Source organism: Bufo bufo, chromosome 4, assembly GCF_905171765.1.
Source record: "Bufo bufo chromosome 4, aBufBuf1.1, whole genome shotgun sequence".
Classification (NCBI taxonomy): domain Eukaryota; kingdom Metazoa; phylum Chordata; class Amphibia; order Anura; family Bufonidae; genus Bufo; species Bufo bufo.
Genome location: NC_053392.1, coordinates 223,913,579 through 223,930,444, shown reverse-complemented (window position 1 = coordinate 223,930,444; position 16,866 = coordinate 223,913,579). Strand labels below are relative to the sequence as shown.

At 41.1% G+C, this 16,866-nt stretch overlaps 1 protein-coding gene across 1 annotated transcript; it reads right to left on the bottom strand.

Moving 5' to 3' along the window:
- Positions 1-1,744: 1,744 nt before the first annotated feature.
- LOC120997957 (carboxypeptidase N subunit 2-like) lies at positions 1,745-15,959 on the bottom strand. The gene is made up of 2 exons (XM_040428335.1): positions 15,778-15,959; positions 1,745-5,300 (listed from the first exon to the last, which is right to left on the bottom strand). The coding sequence occupies exons 1-2, from the start codon at positions 15,802-15,804 to the stop codon at positions 3,678-3,680; spliced, it is 1,650 nt and encodes a 549-aa protein (XP_040284269.1). The 5' UTR covers positions 15,805-15,959; the 3' UTR covers positions 1,745-3,677.
- Between the last annotated feature and the right edge of the window lie 907 nt (positions 15,960-16,866).

Genomic DNA, 16,866 nt, shown 5'->3' with positions numbered 1-16,866 from the left:
TTTCTGTTATGAGGACAGAAACTTCTTCAGGGTCTTGTACATTACACACAATTTACCAAAACAAAAAAATAAATATATAATAGAGTCCAAAGGAGATGCTTACCGTATATTGTATCCAGAGGCCACAGTATTTTGAGGGACTGCAGTTACTGGTGGAACTTACCAGTATATTGGCACAGGTAAAGAATGGTACAGAACATGCAGTACCACAATATACTGTAAAAAGGAGCTACTAGACAACCAAAATAGAAATGGCAATGTTTATTGGTTGGAGTTGAGTCTGGGGCATTGTATGTTGAGTCTAGTTTTAGCTTGCCATGGCACAGAAAACAATATTGTTGAAAATATTGTATCCAGAGGCCACAGTATTTTGAGGGACTGCAGTTACTGGTGGAACTTACAGTATTTTTCGCCCTATAAGACGCACCGGCCCATAAGACGCACCTGGGTTTTTGGGGAGGAAAATAAGAAAAAAAATATTTTTAACCAAAAGGTGTGCTTTTGGTGGGTTTGGAACTAATGGTGGTCTGTGGATGGCACTATTACTGGGGATCTGTGAAGGACACTGTTATGGGGGGATCTGTGGATGACGGACACTGTTATGGGGGGATCTGTGGATGACGGACACTGTTATGGGGGGATCTGTGGATGACGGACACTGTTACAGGGAGGATCTGTGGATGACGGACACTGTTACAGGGGGAATCTGTGGATGACGGACACTGTTACAGGTGGGATTTGTGGCTGGCACTGTTACAGGGGGGATCTGTGGATGGCACTGTTACAAGGGGGATCTGTGGCTGGCACTGTTATATATGTGCATTCCACAGACTCCCAACCCCATAACAGTGCCATCCACAGACCCCCCAGCCCATAAGAGTGCCATCCACAGACCCCCCCACCCCTTAACTGTGCCATCCACTGATCAGCCCCCCCCGCCGCCCCTGCCCCCCCAGTATACAAATATAAAATGTCTTATTCAATTAAAATTTATTACATATGCCCCCTCACTCCCAAATTCCTAATAGTACCTTACATCCTATTCCTAATAGGTTCTGTACAATGCCGGCAGGCAGGCCAGGCGGCCGGCGCGTCACTCACTGACGTCACTTGCCTGCGCCGCCTGCTTCATTCATAAAGTAGGCGGCGCAGGCACGTGACATCAGGGAGTCCAGCGATGTTAAACTGTCAGCATTCGGCCCATAAGACGCAAGGGCATTTCCCCCCCATTTTTTGGGGGGAAAAAGTGCGTCTTATGGGGCGAAAAATACGGTAAGTGCAAAAGAAAATGGTAAATGCAGAGCTGGCTTCTCCAGTCTCCTCTCTGGTAGCAGATAATACTGTGCCCAGTTTCCCAAAATGCATGTGTCAATCACTCCCAGGCAAGTAGAAGAAGTTTAAAAAAAATTGTAATAAAAAATGTCGCCCTCCACTTCACCCACTTAATCCGACTTCTATGGCAGAAAAGTGGAACAGGTGCTTCACAACTATGACGCTCATTCTGAGCACCATATTTCTCACTATATATGCTGATAAATCTGCTTTTCCTCTATTACAAAGCTATTTGCCTGCAGCCACCATAGGGGAAGCTCAGTGCAAAGGAATTTATACAGTATACTTATCATTGATCCCTTTGCACTGCGCTCCACCAAGTGACCACTCCTCGGAGATGAGAAAGGAGTTCAGCGTCGGGCCCCCTTCCCCCGGCTCCGAAGAAGTCATGTTGTCTGCCTAAATTGAAGGTATGGAACTAGGGGAAGGCCATCTGACAAACCTAAAGAAATCTTAGACCCATTGCATACTAACTTAGAATGTGATACACTATTTTAGTGCTAGAAAATAACATTACTAATTGTCAGTTCCCTATATAAATATTTTTCTACTTTATCCCCTTCAGAGAATGAATGCCATATCTGATATTATATTACCAATAGAGTGCCAAGACTGGATGGTGGACATTGCTTTCTGCCTCATGTGATCAGAACATGCACCTGTGTTACATAGACAGCCCATGTCCTGCACTGTCCCACTGTCCGAGTATGTATTGGGATTAGTGCTCAGTAAACTTCTCTTCAGGGCTGCTATAGTTAATCCTTCCCTCTTGCTATCTGTCCTGCTGCTGACTAAGGTGATGATTAGTCTTTCTTTTTTAGCTAGGATGGTTGTTCTACCTCCTTGCGTGAGCTTTGTTATTCTAGTTTTGCTAAGCCTAGGTAAGGTGTGGTTACTCTGTGAGCCCATGTAGGAACACTGCCTGTTTTTCATTTCCGATTCTTTGCCTGGCCTGACCTCAGATTTGCTATTTAGATTACGCACATACTCAGTCTACTCTGATATTGGACTGTATTCAGACTACACCTATTGCCTGATCCCTCGGCGCTTCACACCGGTGTCTCTGACCCCCATTGGTCAGCTGCCAATGACACCAGGACTACTCCAGAAGGTAGCTGCTTGGATGGTTCCCTGCAGCAAACTCAAGATCCATGTATATGGGTTAAAGGGTGAGTACCAGGAAACTGCCAGGATAATGCCATCAGGTTTAGCCAAAAGTCAAATTGGTTAGTTGGCACAGTGGGTTCACACCCACTTTCTGTTATTACCTGATTACACTGGGAAAAAAAACTGAGAAATCACTGAAACACAAATGCAATGACATAAAACATTATTTAACATTAACATTATCTTTTTTTGATCATGCATTGCTCTTTATTCAAATAAAACCTCTCCATCATGTTATTCTAAGGACACATGTATCATATAACGTACATTTGTATGACAGATACCTATCTTTTTTATTTCCTTTCCTTCCTACAATATTTTCATTCTCTTTCCTATGTAGTCAATGTTTTCATGTTTTACCATTTTAACTTCCAGGTTAGGCTAGGTTCACACCACCTCTGTAGATAGCATTCAGCATGAACATTTGAAACAAAACTCCAAATTTATGCCCCAGACTGGAACAGACAAATCATAGGTGCAGACTGTGCAGCTCAATAGGCAAGGAAGTCCCTTGCCACTATAAAACAGTGCACCAGGTCTCAAAATTACTGAACCATTAGATGAAGGATTGACTAGAGGCATAGTAAGGTTCAAGGAGCACTATGATGAAGCCCTTAATCTTGACAAATTAACTATTTTAAAAGAAAAGGGTCCACATAGTATTTTTGCACAGGGGTTTTCTACTGCCCAACCCTTCCCCCACACGTATGCCTGTACAGTTATATGCATATTCAATTGACTTCCATTAAAAACCACAAACTGCATTGCTAACTAAGTAAACTGCTTGGTTAAATAATCTTTTCCATAAAGTTGATGAAACTACTGTATATCCCAACATAATGGAAAAATGTATGGAAACAGGACATGTATACTATAGCCTAGGTTAACCCCACATTCAGTCTAATGTTTTTTCTATGAGGACGCATCACATCTATTTAGTTAGTGATTGCACTTTAAGTTGTGTATATTATGAGATAAAATTCACATCTAAAAAGTAAAGTGCAAAGATTTAAATTATGATAAATCAATGTGTCAGATTTATATGTATCAGGAATATTTGTGTGATGTATAATATAATTCAAATGTCTTGTATCACCTGGTTGCTTTGTGTATATTATGAGATAAACTTCACAGATAGAAAGTTAAAAAAAAGGTTAATATTCATAACATTTAGAAGATTATTCAGATGTAATAGTGAATTTCAGGCTCGTGGCTTCACATTTAGAACCATCTTTTGTGTGGTTGTGACTTGATGTTGTTGTACTGAATGTGTTCATTGTAGAAACAATTATATTAATGCTTGAACAAACCATCATCTCACAATGAATAATTAAACTACCATTACTGGCTAAATAACTCCTGCAGATGCTCGGGACAATGTTCTCAGTGCCAGGACCATCCGTGAGAGCTGTCTCCTGTATTCTAAATGACCGGTATAGAACATTTTCAGATGTAGGGCAATCCAGCTCTCGATTTCTCAAAAGAGCAATTGATTTTTCATGGAGGTGTTCAGGTCCTTGACAAACTAATTCAGAAATCTGAGTCATATCTCTGTTGTCTTTGATCCAGTTCAGAAAATGAGACAAAGAACAGTCACACCACCAATGATTACCATGAAGAATTAATGATATTAGATTATTTAAGGGATCAAATATACCTTCTGGGAGCATTCTTAGCAAGTTGTGATGAAGACTAATAACAAGTAAACTAGTCATATTTTGAAAAGTGTTTCCCTGAATAACCTCAAGACAGTTATTATCCAGATAAAGGTGAGTAAGTGACTCAAGTCCTTCAAAAGCATTGTCTTCCAAGCTTTTAATTTTGTTAAAAGACAAAAATAATGTTTCTAAATTATTTAAGTTAGAAAAAATTCCCCTAGGAATGGTTTGCAGTTGATTTCTTCCCAGTAATAGGTTGACTAAGTTTTGTAGTTCATCAAAAGTCCCAGCAGGAAGAGTGGTAATTTGGTTTCCTTCTAAGGCAAGCCATCTAAGATTACTGAGTTTTGAAAAAATATGTGAATTTAACTCTTTAATAGAGTTCTTAACAAGAGTGAGTTTTTTCAAGGACGTCAAATTTTCAAAGGTATACCTAAGTATCCGCCATATCTTATTTCCATCCAGTGATAGTTCAGTAAGATTTTTTAGCTTGTCAAAGCTTCCTGGTACTATTTGATTTATGTTATTGTTGTCCAGTTTGAGAATGCTCAGATTTTGCAGTTGTTTGAAAGTATCAGCTGGCAGTTTGTTAATTTCATTAGATCCAAGGTTCAGTTCATGAAGATTCTTCAACTGACTAAATAGACTGGAGCAGATTTGTGAGAGGTTGTTTCCTTGTAAATCAAGAAATTCCAACTTTGTTGTGCTTTCGAAGAGACTGCATGAGAGATTTTTAATTGAATTGTATGAAATAATGAGTTTTTGAAGTTCTGTCAGCTCTTTAAATGTTCCAGGTTTTATCTGAGACAGTGGGTTGGCTGATATCTCCAAGTTGGTGAGGTGAGGTAGTCCATGAAATGCATTCTCGTGTATATAAAGTATATCATTGTTGAAAAAAAGTAATTTTTTTAAGCTGCTATAATGTTTTAAGGATTCATCTTTCAACAAATTTATTGATGTATCTAAAAATATGAGGTCAGTGACACTGGCTGGAATGTCAGTGGGAATTATTGTCATTTTGGAACTGGAACAGAAAACTTGGACTCCATTAAAACAGTTACACATAGAAGGACAGCTCTGTGTAAGCCATGAACTGGTAAAAACTAATTTACAGATGACAAGACTTCTCACCAGCATACTAATCTGAAAAACAAAGAAAAAATATATAAACATTAAAAAAAATTTTTTTTTAGAAACTATTAGTAAAATATATTTTAGAAACTTTTCATAAAATCTAAAAACACCAGAAAATGTATATGTATTCAACAACATCTGATTTGAGTAAGAGCATATTTAAAAGCATGTTTTGGTTTATTCCTTTGGAGAGTTATACTACAGTATATGAAACCAATTATATTACTTTAAAATGTATTTCTGGTTATTTTCTATTTTTTTTTGTTTACATTTTGTACGTGTTTTTCAAGCCTGTAGAAAAATACTATAAAAGAAAACATACCCAGAGCATGATGAACAACAAAAAGTGAAACACCAAAAAACAAATACGTGGCCTAATAGATGCAACTACTATTCCATAAAATACTTATAGAGCATAATTGGTAGAAAACTGGAAGCATAGCTTCCTTTTAGTACCTTTTATGTCAGTAATATATGCCTTATAGGAAAACTAGAGACTGCCAGACTTCAAAGTATTCTAATCGATTATACTGAAATCAAATATGATTCAAATGTTCTAAAAATTGGTACTGTATATGACACTCTGAGGTCTCATAGGACAGGTTGACAGTGTTAACTAACAGAGTATTTAACAAACACACTGTGCCATTGCACGTGTTATGCTTTTTCATTTAAAAAACCTTTAAAAAATTGTCCATTATTGGGAGAAGTTTTTGTTTAACCCTTTGGATACCGGAGGTTTTTTTTGTCTTTAAGTTTTCCTTTTTATTCCCGGTCTTTACTACGGAGCCCTAACTTTTTTATTTTTCCATTCACATAGCCGTATGGGGCTTGCTTTTTGTGGGACAAGTTGTACTGTCTAATATCACCATTTACTATAGCATACAATGTAGTGGGAATCGTAGGAAAAAATTCCAAATGGTGTGGAACTGGAAAAAAATGCAATTCCGTCACAGTTTTTGGGGTTTTGTCCCTACAGCGTTTCCTCTGTGGCAAAACTGACTTGTGCGCTTCATTCTCTGGGTCAGTACGATTACAACGATATGACATATGTGTAGGTTTTTTGTGTTTTAATACCGAAATAAAAAATAAAAACTTTGAAAAAATATATACTTTTTTTATATCACCATATTCTAACCCCCATAACTTTTTTTATAGTTACATCTAGTGAGCTGTGTGGGGGCTCATTTTTTGCAGGACAATCTATAATTTTTATTGATACCAGTTTAGAAAGTTTGTGAGGTTTGGATAACATTTTCATACATTTTGTTTGGGTAAGTGAGGCTATTCGCCGTATGGAATAGATATTTTTATATTTTAATGTTTTTATATTTTAATGTTACGGGCATTTTCAGGTGTGGCGATGCCCATGATATTTATATTTTTTTATTGTTTATGTATTTTTATTTTTGTTTTGGGGAAATGGGGAGTGATTTGAATTTTTATATTTTTTTTACTTTTTTTAGCCCCTCTAGGAGGCTACAATATTCAGTAGTTAGATCCTATGGTGATGCTGATGGCAGGCCAACATAGGAAATGCAGCTGTAATACGCTAGGTCTCTTAAGAGAGACTCAACGTATTAGGAAGAAGGACCAGCTTCCCCGATTGCCAGACGCAGAAGTCAGTCCTCAACTAGAAGCATGTGCAATAAGCAGGACACTGGGTCAGTGTGTCAGCTATGCAGTGGGTCAGGATATATGTGTAGTAGTTCATGACGCCAATTGCAGCTTGCGCAGGTACTGTAGCAGGGCCCTTTAAGATGTTATAAGCTCACGTACCAGGTGAGGAATGCCAGAGGGGGATAATGTCTCTGTGTAGCAGATATGGTGTCAACGGTGTCTCCTACCTTGGTACGGCTGGACTCCTGAATCCTGGCTCACTTGCAATAAAATTGAGTGTGGTCAGTAGGAGTAATGGAGGAATAATTGAGATCCAAACAGGTAATAGGATCCAACTTGTCTTTACTTAATGATTGGCAGCTTTGATCCATACATGTTACAGCAATAGTCTGGGGTCCTAGCAGGTATTGGCAATATGTGGCAGGAATTTATATCTATTCTGCTTCTTATACATATGCTTAGTAGATCTGGCAGGTATCTGTCTTCTGCTCTGTCTGTAGTCTGCTTAGTTTGGGCCTGACTAGCTGAAGGAGGAATTTGGCTTCTCCTGGTCTTTGGATAAGTACTCACAGGACTGCTCGCAGGGTAAGATGTCTTCTTCCTGGAGATCTATAGTTCTGGAGGGCTGCTTTCTTGTCAACCAGCTGAGTTAGATGACTCAGGCTGGAAAGGGTGATCTTTGTCTCAGCCGAGACTTGGATCCTAGGTTGGGACCCCTGTTTCTGGGAGCTCCTACCAACAGAGCCTTCCCCAAGAGGGGGGCTGGTACACACTAACTAGAACTTTCCTTCCTCCCCATGAGGCAGGATGTGGGAACATTCCACTCCTCCTCAAAGAGGGGGGGGGCTAGGTTGGAATGAACTATTCCAATCTAGCAATACTAAACTGGCTAAGATCCTGTTGCATACTCCTGCCACCTGCTGGTGTACATTGAAATTACAGAAAATATATAATACAGACCTGGAAATACATATCATGGCAATGCACAGTTAGATTACACTAGATGGAAATACACATATACACCTGACATTATTGTAGCAGGGATACAGAAGTTTAGTGACATACTTCAGGATGTTACACATGCACTTCCAGGTTTTCCCGTCATTTAGATGCCATGTTTGCGCTTGACCGTGGCATCTAAAGGGGTAATTGCCTACAATCAGCATTATTGCTGGTCTCAGACATTTGCTACGAGCCTCTGCTGTTTGAAACAGTAGAGACCCGTCATCTATGGCACCCGCTGCATGCGCGAGCAGGCGCCACGTTTAACCGCCTCCGGGCCGCCTAACGCAGGATTCAATCCTCCTTGACGCGCTGGCGCGTCATCTCGCGAGACGCGAGATTACGCTCATAGCCGGCCCGCGCATGCGCATTGCTGGCCGGCAAAAGTTAAAGGAGTATTTAGTCACCAGCCTGCCAGCCAATGATCATCGCTGGCAGGCTGGTGATTTTCAAAAAATCGAATCACAAGCCAGTTAACACATTATATTTATAAATATAATGTGTTAAATGGCTTCTGTGCTCCTCTGCTGGTCCTTTTCGTCGGTTGGTCAAAGCAGAGGAGCACACATCAATGTGAGTACACGAAACACTACACTTAGCCCCAGATCACCCCCCATCACCCCAATTAACCCCTTGATCACCCCTGTCAATCACTAGTGAAAGGGAAAAAAGTGATCAGTGTAAACTGTCACTTTTTTTCCCCACTAGTATTGACGATTAGGTTTTAGGTTAGTTTAGGCCCCTTTGTTAGGTAGTTAGCGTCGGTTAGCGCCCAGCCCACCGCACCGCAGTCACTGATTCGCTGAATAGCATATCGCTAATCAGCATTGGTACTTTTATAGTATCTGTAAGTAATCAGAACTGATCACAGTCAGATCTACAGGGTGGGCCATTTATATGGATACACCTTAATAAAATGGGAATGGTTGGTGATATTAACTTCCTGTTTGTGGCACATTAGTATATGTGAGGGGGGAAACTTTTCAAGATGGGTGGTGACCATGGCGGCCATTTTGAAGTCGGCCATTTTGAATCCAACTTTTGTTTTTTCAATAGGAAGAGGTTCATGTGACACATCAAACTTATTGGGAATTTCACAAGAAAAACAATGGCTTGGTTTTAACGTAACTTTATTCTTTCATGAGTTATTTACAAGTTTCTGACCACTTATAAAATGTGTTCAATGTGCTGCCCATTGTGTTGGATTGTCAATGCAACCCTCTTCTCCCACTCTTCACACACTGATAGCAACACCGCAGGAGAAATGCTAGCACAGGCTTCCAGTATCCGTAGTTTCAGGTGCTGCACATCTCGTATCTTCACAGCATAGACGATGGCATTCAGATGATAACTTAACGGAACTTTATTCTTTCATGAGTTATTTACAAGTTTCTGACCACTTATAAAATGTGTTCAATGTGCTGCCCATTGTGTTGGATTGTCAATGCAACCCTCTTCTCCCACTCTTCACACACTGATAGCAACACCGCAGGAGAAATGCTAGCACAGGCTTCCAGTATCCGTAGTTTCAGGTGCTGCACATCTCGTATCTTCACAGCATAGACGATTGCCTTCAGATGATACGAGATGTGCAGCACCTGAAACTACGGATACTGGAAGCATGTGCTAGCATTTCTCCTGCGGTGTTGCTATCAGTGTGTGAAGAGTGGGAGAAGAGGGTTGCATTGACAATCCAACACATAGGGCAGCACATTGAACACATTTTATAAGTGGTCAGAAACTTGTAAATAACTCATGAAAGAATAAAGTTACGTTAAAACCAAGCACACCATTGTTTTTCTTGTGAAATTCCCAATAAGTTTGATGTGTCACATGACCCTCTTCCTATTGAAAAAACAAAAGTTGGATTCAAAATGGCCGACTTCAAAATGGCCACCATGGTCACCACCCATCTTGAAAAGTTTCCCCCCTCACATATACTAATGTGCCACAAACAGGAAGTTAATATCACCAACCATTCCCATTTTATTAAGGTGTATCCATATAAATGGCCCACCCTGTAGAATAGTATTAGTGTCACCTTAGTTCGCCCTCCACCCAAAATGCAGTGTTTGCCCGATCAGGCCTGATCGGTCGCCTCCACACGTGCGTTCAACCACGCCCGCCCCGCCGCAGTGAAAAATTTTTTTTATTTTTTTTTTATCACTGCACAATCACTTTACAAGCGCTGCGGCGATAAATAAATCAGTTTTGATATTTTTTATCAATCGAAGCGGCTTCCGGTACTTCGCTAGCCTCCCATTTGTAAGACAGGCTTGCTTTTTTTCTTGGGTAGTATCAGGGAATACCCCCTAAATTTAGTTGACCAAATGGCAAGTAAGGGGTATTCTTCTAAAGAAGCCTACAGGCTTCTGACCCAGTCGAATGAGAAATGGGAACCCTCATCTGACGAATCCAGCGGGTCAGAATACGAACCTGTAGAAAGCAGTGGCAGTCTGACCCAAAGTTCGAACGATGAGGTTGAGGTCCCTGATACCACCAGGCGTACCCGGCCCCGTGTTTCTAGACCACAGGTTGTGCAGGATCCGCTTCAAGGGCAGCAGAGTGGGGCTGGCGCTGTCGGATTACGTGGTGAGGCATACACCAGCAGCGCAGCCCTCCCTGGACCTAGTACCAGCACTGTCGTACAACATGGTGAAGTGGCGAGCACCAGAAAGGCAGTTGAAGCTGGTACGGTGGCGCGTGCATTAGTTCCCCCGTCGCAGCCACCGCACAGACAGGCCCGTAGAGCCCCTAGAGTCCCTGAGGTGCTGGCAAACCCTGATTGGCAGCCCCCAACTTCAGCCGCACCAGTAGTTCCCCCTTTCACCGCCCAGTCTGGAGTTCGGGTTGAGACAGCTCAGATCGGATCGGCACTGGGGTTTTTTGGGCTGTTCTTGACTGCGGAGCTCTTGGACTTAGTCGTGGCAGAAACAAATTGGTATGCCACACAATTTATAGCCGCCAACTCGGGAAGCTTTTATGCCCAGTCTTTCCGGTGGAAACCCGTCCAAGTTTCCAAATTTAAAACTTTTCTGGGCCTTCTCCTCAACATGGGCCTGACAAAAAAGCAAGAATTGCGGTCATATTGGTCCACGAACCCAATTCATCACATGCCCATGTTCTCTGCTGCCATGTGAGACCATCCTGCGATTTGAGATCATCCTGCGTTTCCTGCACTTTAGTGACAACAAAATTCGGCCCCTCATAGACCACCTTAACACCAAATTTGCAGATTTGTATACCCCTGAGCAAAACATCTGCATAGACGAGTCCCTTATACATTTTACCGGGCGCCTTGGTTTCAAACAATACATCCCAAGCAAGCGCGCCCGGTATGGGGTCAAATTGTATAAGCTCTGTGAAAGGGCCACAGGCTATACGCACAAATTTCGAGTCTATGAGGGTAAAGATCAGACCCTGGAGCCGGTCGGTTGCCCTGACTACCTGGGGAGCAGTGGGAAGACAGTCTGGGACTTGGTGTCACCCCTATTTGGCAAGGTGTACCATCTTTATGTGGACAATTTCTACACAAGTGTGCCCCTCTTCAGGCATTTGTTTATAGAGCAGATTGGCTGCTGTCGCACCGCGCGACCTAGTCGCCGGGGCTTCCCACAACGGCTCGTTACCACCCGTCTTGCAAGGGGAAAGAGGGCTGCCTTGTGTAACGAAGAACTGCTCGCGGTGAAATGGAGAGACAAGCGTGACATTTACATGCTCTCCTCCATTCACGCAGACACGACAATCCAAATAGAACGAGCAACCAGTGTCATTGAAAAGCCCCTCTCGGTCCACGACTATAATTTGCTCATGGGAGGGGTGGACTTCAATGACCAGATGTTGGCTCCTTATTTAGTGTCCCGTCGCACCAAAACGCTGGTATAAGAAGGTGTCTGTATATTTAATTCAATTGGCTATGTACAATAGTTTTGTTCTCTACAGTAAGGCTAGGAGAACAGGATCCTTCCTCAAATTTCAGGAAGAGATCATCGAGAACCTCCTGTATCCAGGAGGTTCCGTGGCCCCATCCACCAGTGTAGTGAGCCGTCTACATGAGCGACATTTCCCCAATGTCGTTGCTGGTACCTCAAACCAAGCGCCACCCCGAAAAAGATGTTGTGTCTGTAGCAGGAGTGGAATAAGGCGTGACACCCGCTATTTCTGTCCTGACTGCCCTGACCACCCTGCCCTATGCTTAGGGGAGTGTTTCCGGAAGTACCACACACAGGTACACTTAGCATAGGGATTGCATCTCACAGGACAGGCACACAGGGCTATTAGGGCCCTTTTACTCACAGCTGCTGCAAACCTCTCCTTTCACCTGGGTCAAAGTGCAAAATGTACTTCGCCACATCTCTGGGCGATTTGCGCTTTGCACATTGTCCCATGGGGAAGGAGAGGTTTGTCCTATAAAGGTAAAAAAAAAATAATAAAATCACCGGTAAGCAAAAAAGTTAATGTTCTGTTCCAAAAGTTCAATAAAGTTTATAAAAGTTAATGTTCTGTTCAAATGTAATATAAAGTTAATGTTAATAAATTTATTGCATTGCGGTCTGTTTTTTTTTTTTTTTTTTACATTCTAGGTGGACCAACTGATGAACCAGCTGCAGCACTGATGTGCATTCTGACAGAAGCATTGCGCTGCTGTCAGATTACACAAAAGTCTGTGTATGCGGCGCTGCAAGACGAGATTTCTCCTCTGCAGTAAAAAAGATATGTTTGCTGAGGCTTATGAGCTGAGGGGCGGTGTTCATATGCTTTGGCAAACACTTTGTATATAAAAAAAAAATAAATAAATAAAATCCCGGCAATGATTTATTTATCCACATCGATTGATGTGAATGGAGAAATCGGGTTTGCCAGGGCATATGGGCTGAGTGGGTTTGGATGTTGGGCGGAGCTCCTACTGTATGTCCTGGCAGACGCCTTTCCCCTCCTTTTTTTTTTTTGGCAGAGATTTTTTCATCCACATTGATCGATGCGAATGAAGAAATCTGTGCCGTTAATTTTTTCTTTCAGCCCAAAGGCTGAACGTAAAAAAAAATCTCATTACTTGTATGCTCAATATAAGGAGAATAGCAGAAACTCCTAATGCTGGCCATACATGTAATGATTGTGGAGACCCTCAAATGCCAGGGCAGTACAAACACCCCACAAATGACCCCATTTTGAAGAGAAGACACCCCAAGGTATTCGCTGAGGGGCATATGGAGTCCATGAAAGATAGAATTTTTTGTCCCAAGTTAGAGGAAAGGAATTTCCGCTAACTTGTGCCAAAAAAAAAAATCTTCTATTATTTATACTGCCCTGGCATTTTAGGGGCCCTAAAGCATGAGAAGAAGTCTGGAATCCAAATGTCTAAAAATGCCCTCATAAAAGAAATTTGGGCGCCTTTGCGCACCTAGGCTGCAAAAAAGTGTCACACATGTGGTATCGCCGTACTCAGGAGAAGTTGGGCAATGTGTTTTAGGGTGTATTTTTAGATATACCCATGCTGGGTGAGAGAAATATCTCTGTCAAATGACAACTTTGTATAATAAAATGGGAAAAGTTGTCTTTTAGAGAGATATTTCTCTCACCCAGCATGGGTATATGTAAAAAGACACCCCAAAACACATTGCCCTACTTCTCCTGAGTACGGCGATACCACATGTGTGACACTTTTTTGCAGCCTAGGTGGGCAAAGGGGCCCAAATTTTAAAGAGCACCTTTAGGATTTCACAGGGCATTTTTTACACATTTGGATTTCAAACTACTTCTCACGCATTAGGGCCCCTAAAATGCCAGGGCAGTATAAATACCCCACAAGTGACCCCATTTTGGAAAGAAGACACCCCAAGGTATTTCGTGAGGGGCATGGCGAGTTCATGTAAAATTGTATTTTTTGTCACAAGTTAGTGGAATATGAGACTTTGTAAGAAAAAAATAAAAATAAAATAAAATAATCATTTTCCACTAACTTGTGCCCAAAAAAAAAAATTCTAGGAACTCGCCATGCCCCTCATGGAATACCTTGGAGTGTCTTCTTTCTAAAATGGGGTCACTTGTGGGGTTTTTATACTGCCCTGGCATTTTAGGGGCCCTAATGCGTGAGAAGTAGTTTGAAATCCAAATGTGTAAAAAATGCCCTGTGAAATCCTAAAGGTGCTCTTTAGGATTTGGGCCCCTTTGCCCACCTAGGCTGCAAAAAAGTGTCACACATGTGGTATCGCTGTACTCAGGAGAAGTTGGGCAATGTGTTTTGGGGTGTCTTTTTACATATACCCATGCTGGGTGAGAGAAGTATCTCTCTAAAATGACAACTTTGTATAAAAAAAATGGGAAAAGTTGACTTTTAGAGAGATATTTCTCTCACCCAGCATGGGTATATGTAAAAATACACACCAAAACACATTTCCCTACTTCTTCTGAGTACGGCGATACCACATGTGTGACACTTTTTTGCAGCCTAGGTGGGCAAAGGGGCCCAAATTCTAAAGAGCACCTTTAGGATTTCACAGGGCATTTTTTACACATTTGGATTTCAAACTACTTCTCACGTATTAGGGCCCCTAAAATGTCAGGGCAGTATAAATACCCCACAAGTGACCCCATTTTGGAAAGAAGACACCCCAAGGTATTCCGTGATGGGCATAGTGAGTTCATGGAAGTTTTTATTTTTTGTCACAAGTTAGTGGAATACGAGACTTTGTAAGAAAAAAAAATCATCATTTTCCGCTAACTTGTGACAAAAAATAAAAACTTCTATGAACTCACAATGCCCATCAGCGAATACCTTAGGGTGTCTACTTTCCGAAATGGGGTCATTTGTGGGGTGTTTCCACTGTCTGGGCATTGTAGAACCTCAGGAAACATGACAGGTGCTCAGAAAGTCAGAGCTGCTTCAAAATGCGGAAATTCACATTTTTGTACCATAGTTTGTAAACGCTATAACTTTTGCGCAAACCAATAAATATACACGTATTGCATTTTTTTTTATCAAAGACATGCAGAACAATAAATTTAGAGAAAAATTTATATTAAAATGTAGTTTTATTTGAAAAATTTTACAACAGAAAGTGAAAAATGTCATTTTTTTGCAAAAAATTCGGTAAATTTCGATTAATAACAAAAAAAAGTAAAAATGTCAGCAGCAATGAAATACCACCAAATGAAAGCTCTATTAGTGAGAAGAAAAGGAGGTAAAATTCATTTGGGTGGTAAGTTGTATGACCGAGCAATAAACCGTGAAAGTAGTGTAGTGCAGAATTGTAAAAAGTGGTCTGGTCATTAAGGGGGTGTATGCTATTTGAGTGCTGGCAATAAGTCTATGAACAGTGTAAAGTTTGTTACAAAGAAAATCTGGCACGTTGTTCTTGCAGAAAATTTTAACTCTAATGCAGAACTTGCTGGCAAGGTGCATGAAACAACTGAGACAGTCCCTTACTCACTGTGCTAAGCTTTTTCTGATAAAGTCTATCTACCCAATTATATCACAAATTCTTTCCCTATAGTGCCCCTTTAGTGTCCTTAGTGACTGGTTTGTGTTTGCAATTGTTTTTTTTTTTGTTTTGTTTTTTGCAGACACAGCCACAACACATCATATTACCTATGAAAGTCCAGTGAATCAGAATACCAATTACTGTCTGCTTCCACTTACTAGTACACTTTATAAATGTACCCTGTAATGTTGTTTCACCTCTGCTGTGTGATTCCAGTGAGCGGATAAACAGGACCAGACAAAATAATATACAAGTCATATTTCATCCCGCATAAACCACAATGCATTTATTATCATCTGAAAAGTAACACATAAAATAAAAAAATGGACTGAATTATAATATGAAAAACAGTTACATATGGAAGAAAATTTAAACCGTCATACCATTTTAATGCCACTGGTGTAATCCATTCCATTTACCGATCACTCAGGCAATGAATATCCCGTAAGAATAAAACCTGTTAAGAATTTCAATGACAGGATCTGAACCAGCAGTTTTCTGTTGGGTGGGGTGATAACGCTGGAGATTCTTTTTCCGTATGATATCTTCAAAACAACTATTGTACTTCTACTGGGAATTCCAAGACACTTATCATAGTCAAAAAGGTTTCACTTACAGACCAGGAACTGATGAGTTGTTTTTTTCAGATTTTATCCTCCAATTCCTGCAATACCACTGAATCACTTCGTTTTCCTGTTGAAAACACTGCTGTTCTCAAGTTATGCAACTAAAGTTAGATAGATGCTAGATACTATGGGACACATTTATGAAGCCCTGTATTTTAGACGGCGTTATAGGCCCTGTGCTTGTGGAGGATCCGAAGAAGTGAAGAAGAGGCGCAGGCCTCTCCATAACTTCGACGCATCCAGCGCCAGTTCCAAATTTAAGACCGCTTCCGAGCTGTTTTACAGTTAGACCTTTTTCTACGCCTAAAACAGGCGTAGAAAATGATGAATGAGACTGGCCTGCCAGCCTGCCCCGTTCCCACCCCATGCCCACAATTTTAGGCCTCGCGCCTCCATATGTACCTGACATACACCTAGTTTAGACGTATTTCAGTATAGTAAATGACCCGAGTAAGGATCTGGATGTGCTGATCCGAAACACGTAGATGAGAGTGTACCTTTACTAAGGGAGTTTTTAATCACCTGAAAAATAAAGGATACCGTTTTATTGGGAAGGTGAATTTCATCCTTTTCTTTTGAATCTGCACAAAGCATGCCATGTTCCAGGCACTTCCGTGCTTTCTAGGCGATGGGCAGGTGAGAGCTGTTATACTACTTTGGACAAAATGACCCTCTATATCTATATTTATATAAATATATATATACACTCACCTAAATAATTATTAGGAACACCATACTAATACGGTGTTGGACCCCCTTTTGCCTTCAGAACTGCCTTAATTCTACGTGGCATTGATTCAACAAGGTGCTGATAGCATTTTTTAGAAATGTTTGCCCATATTGATA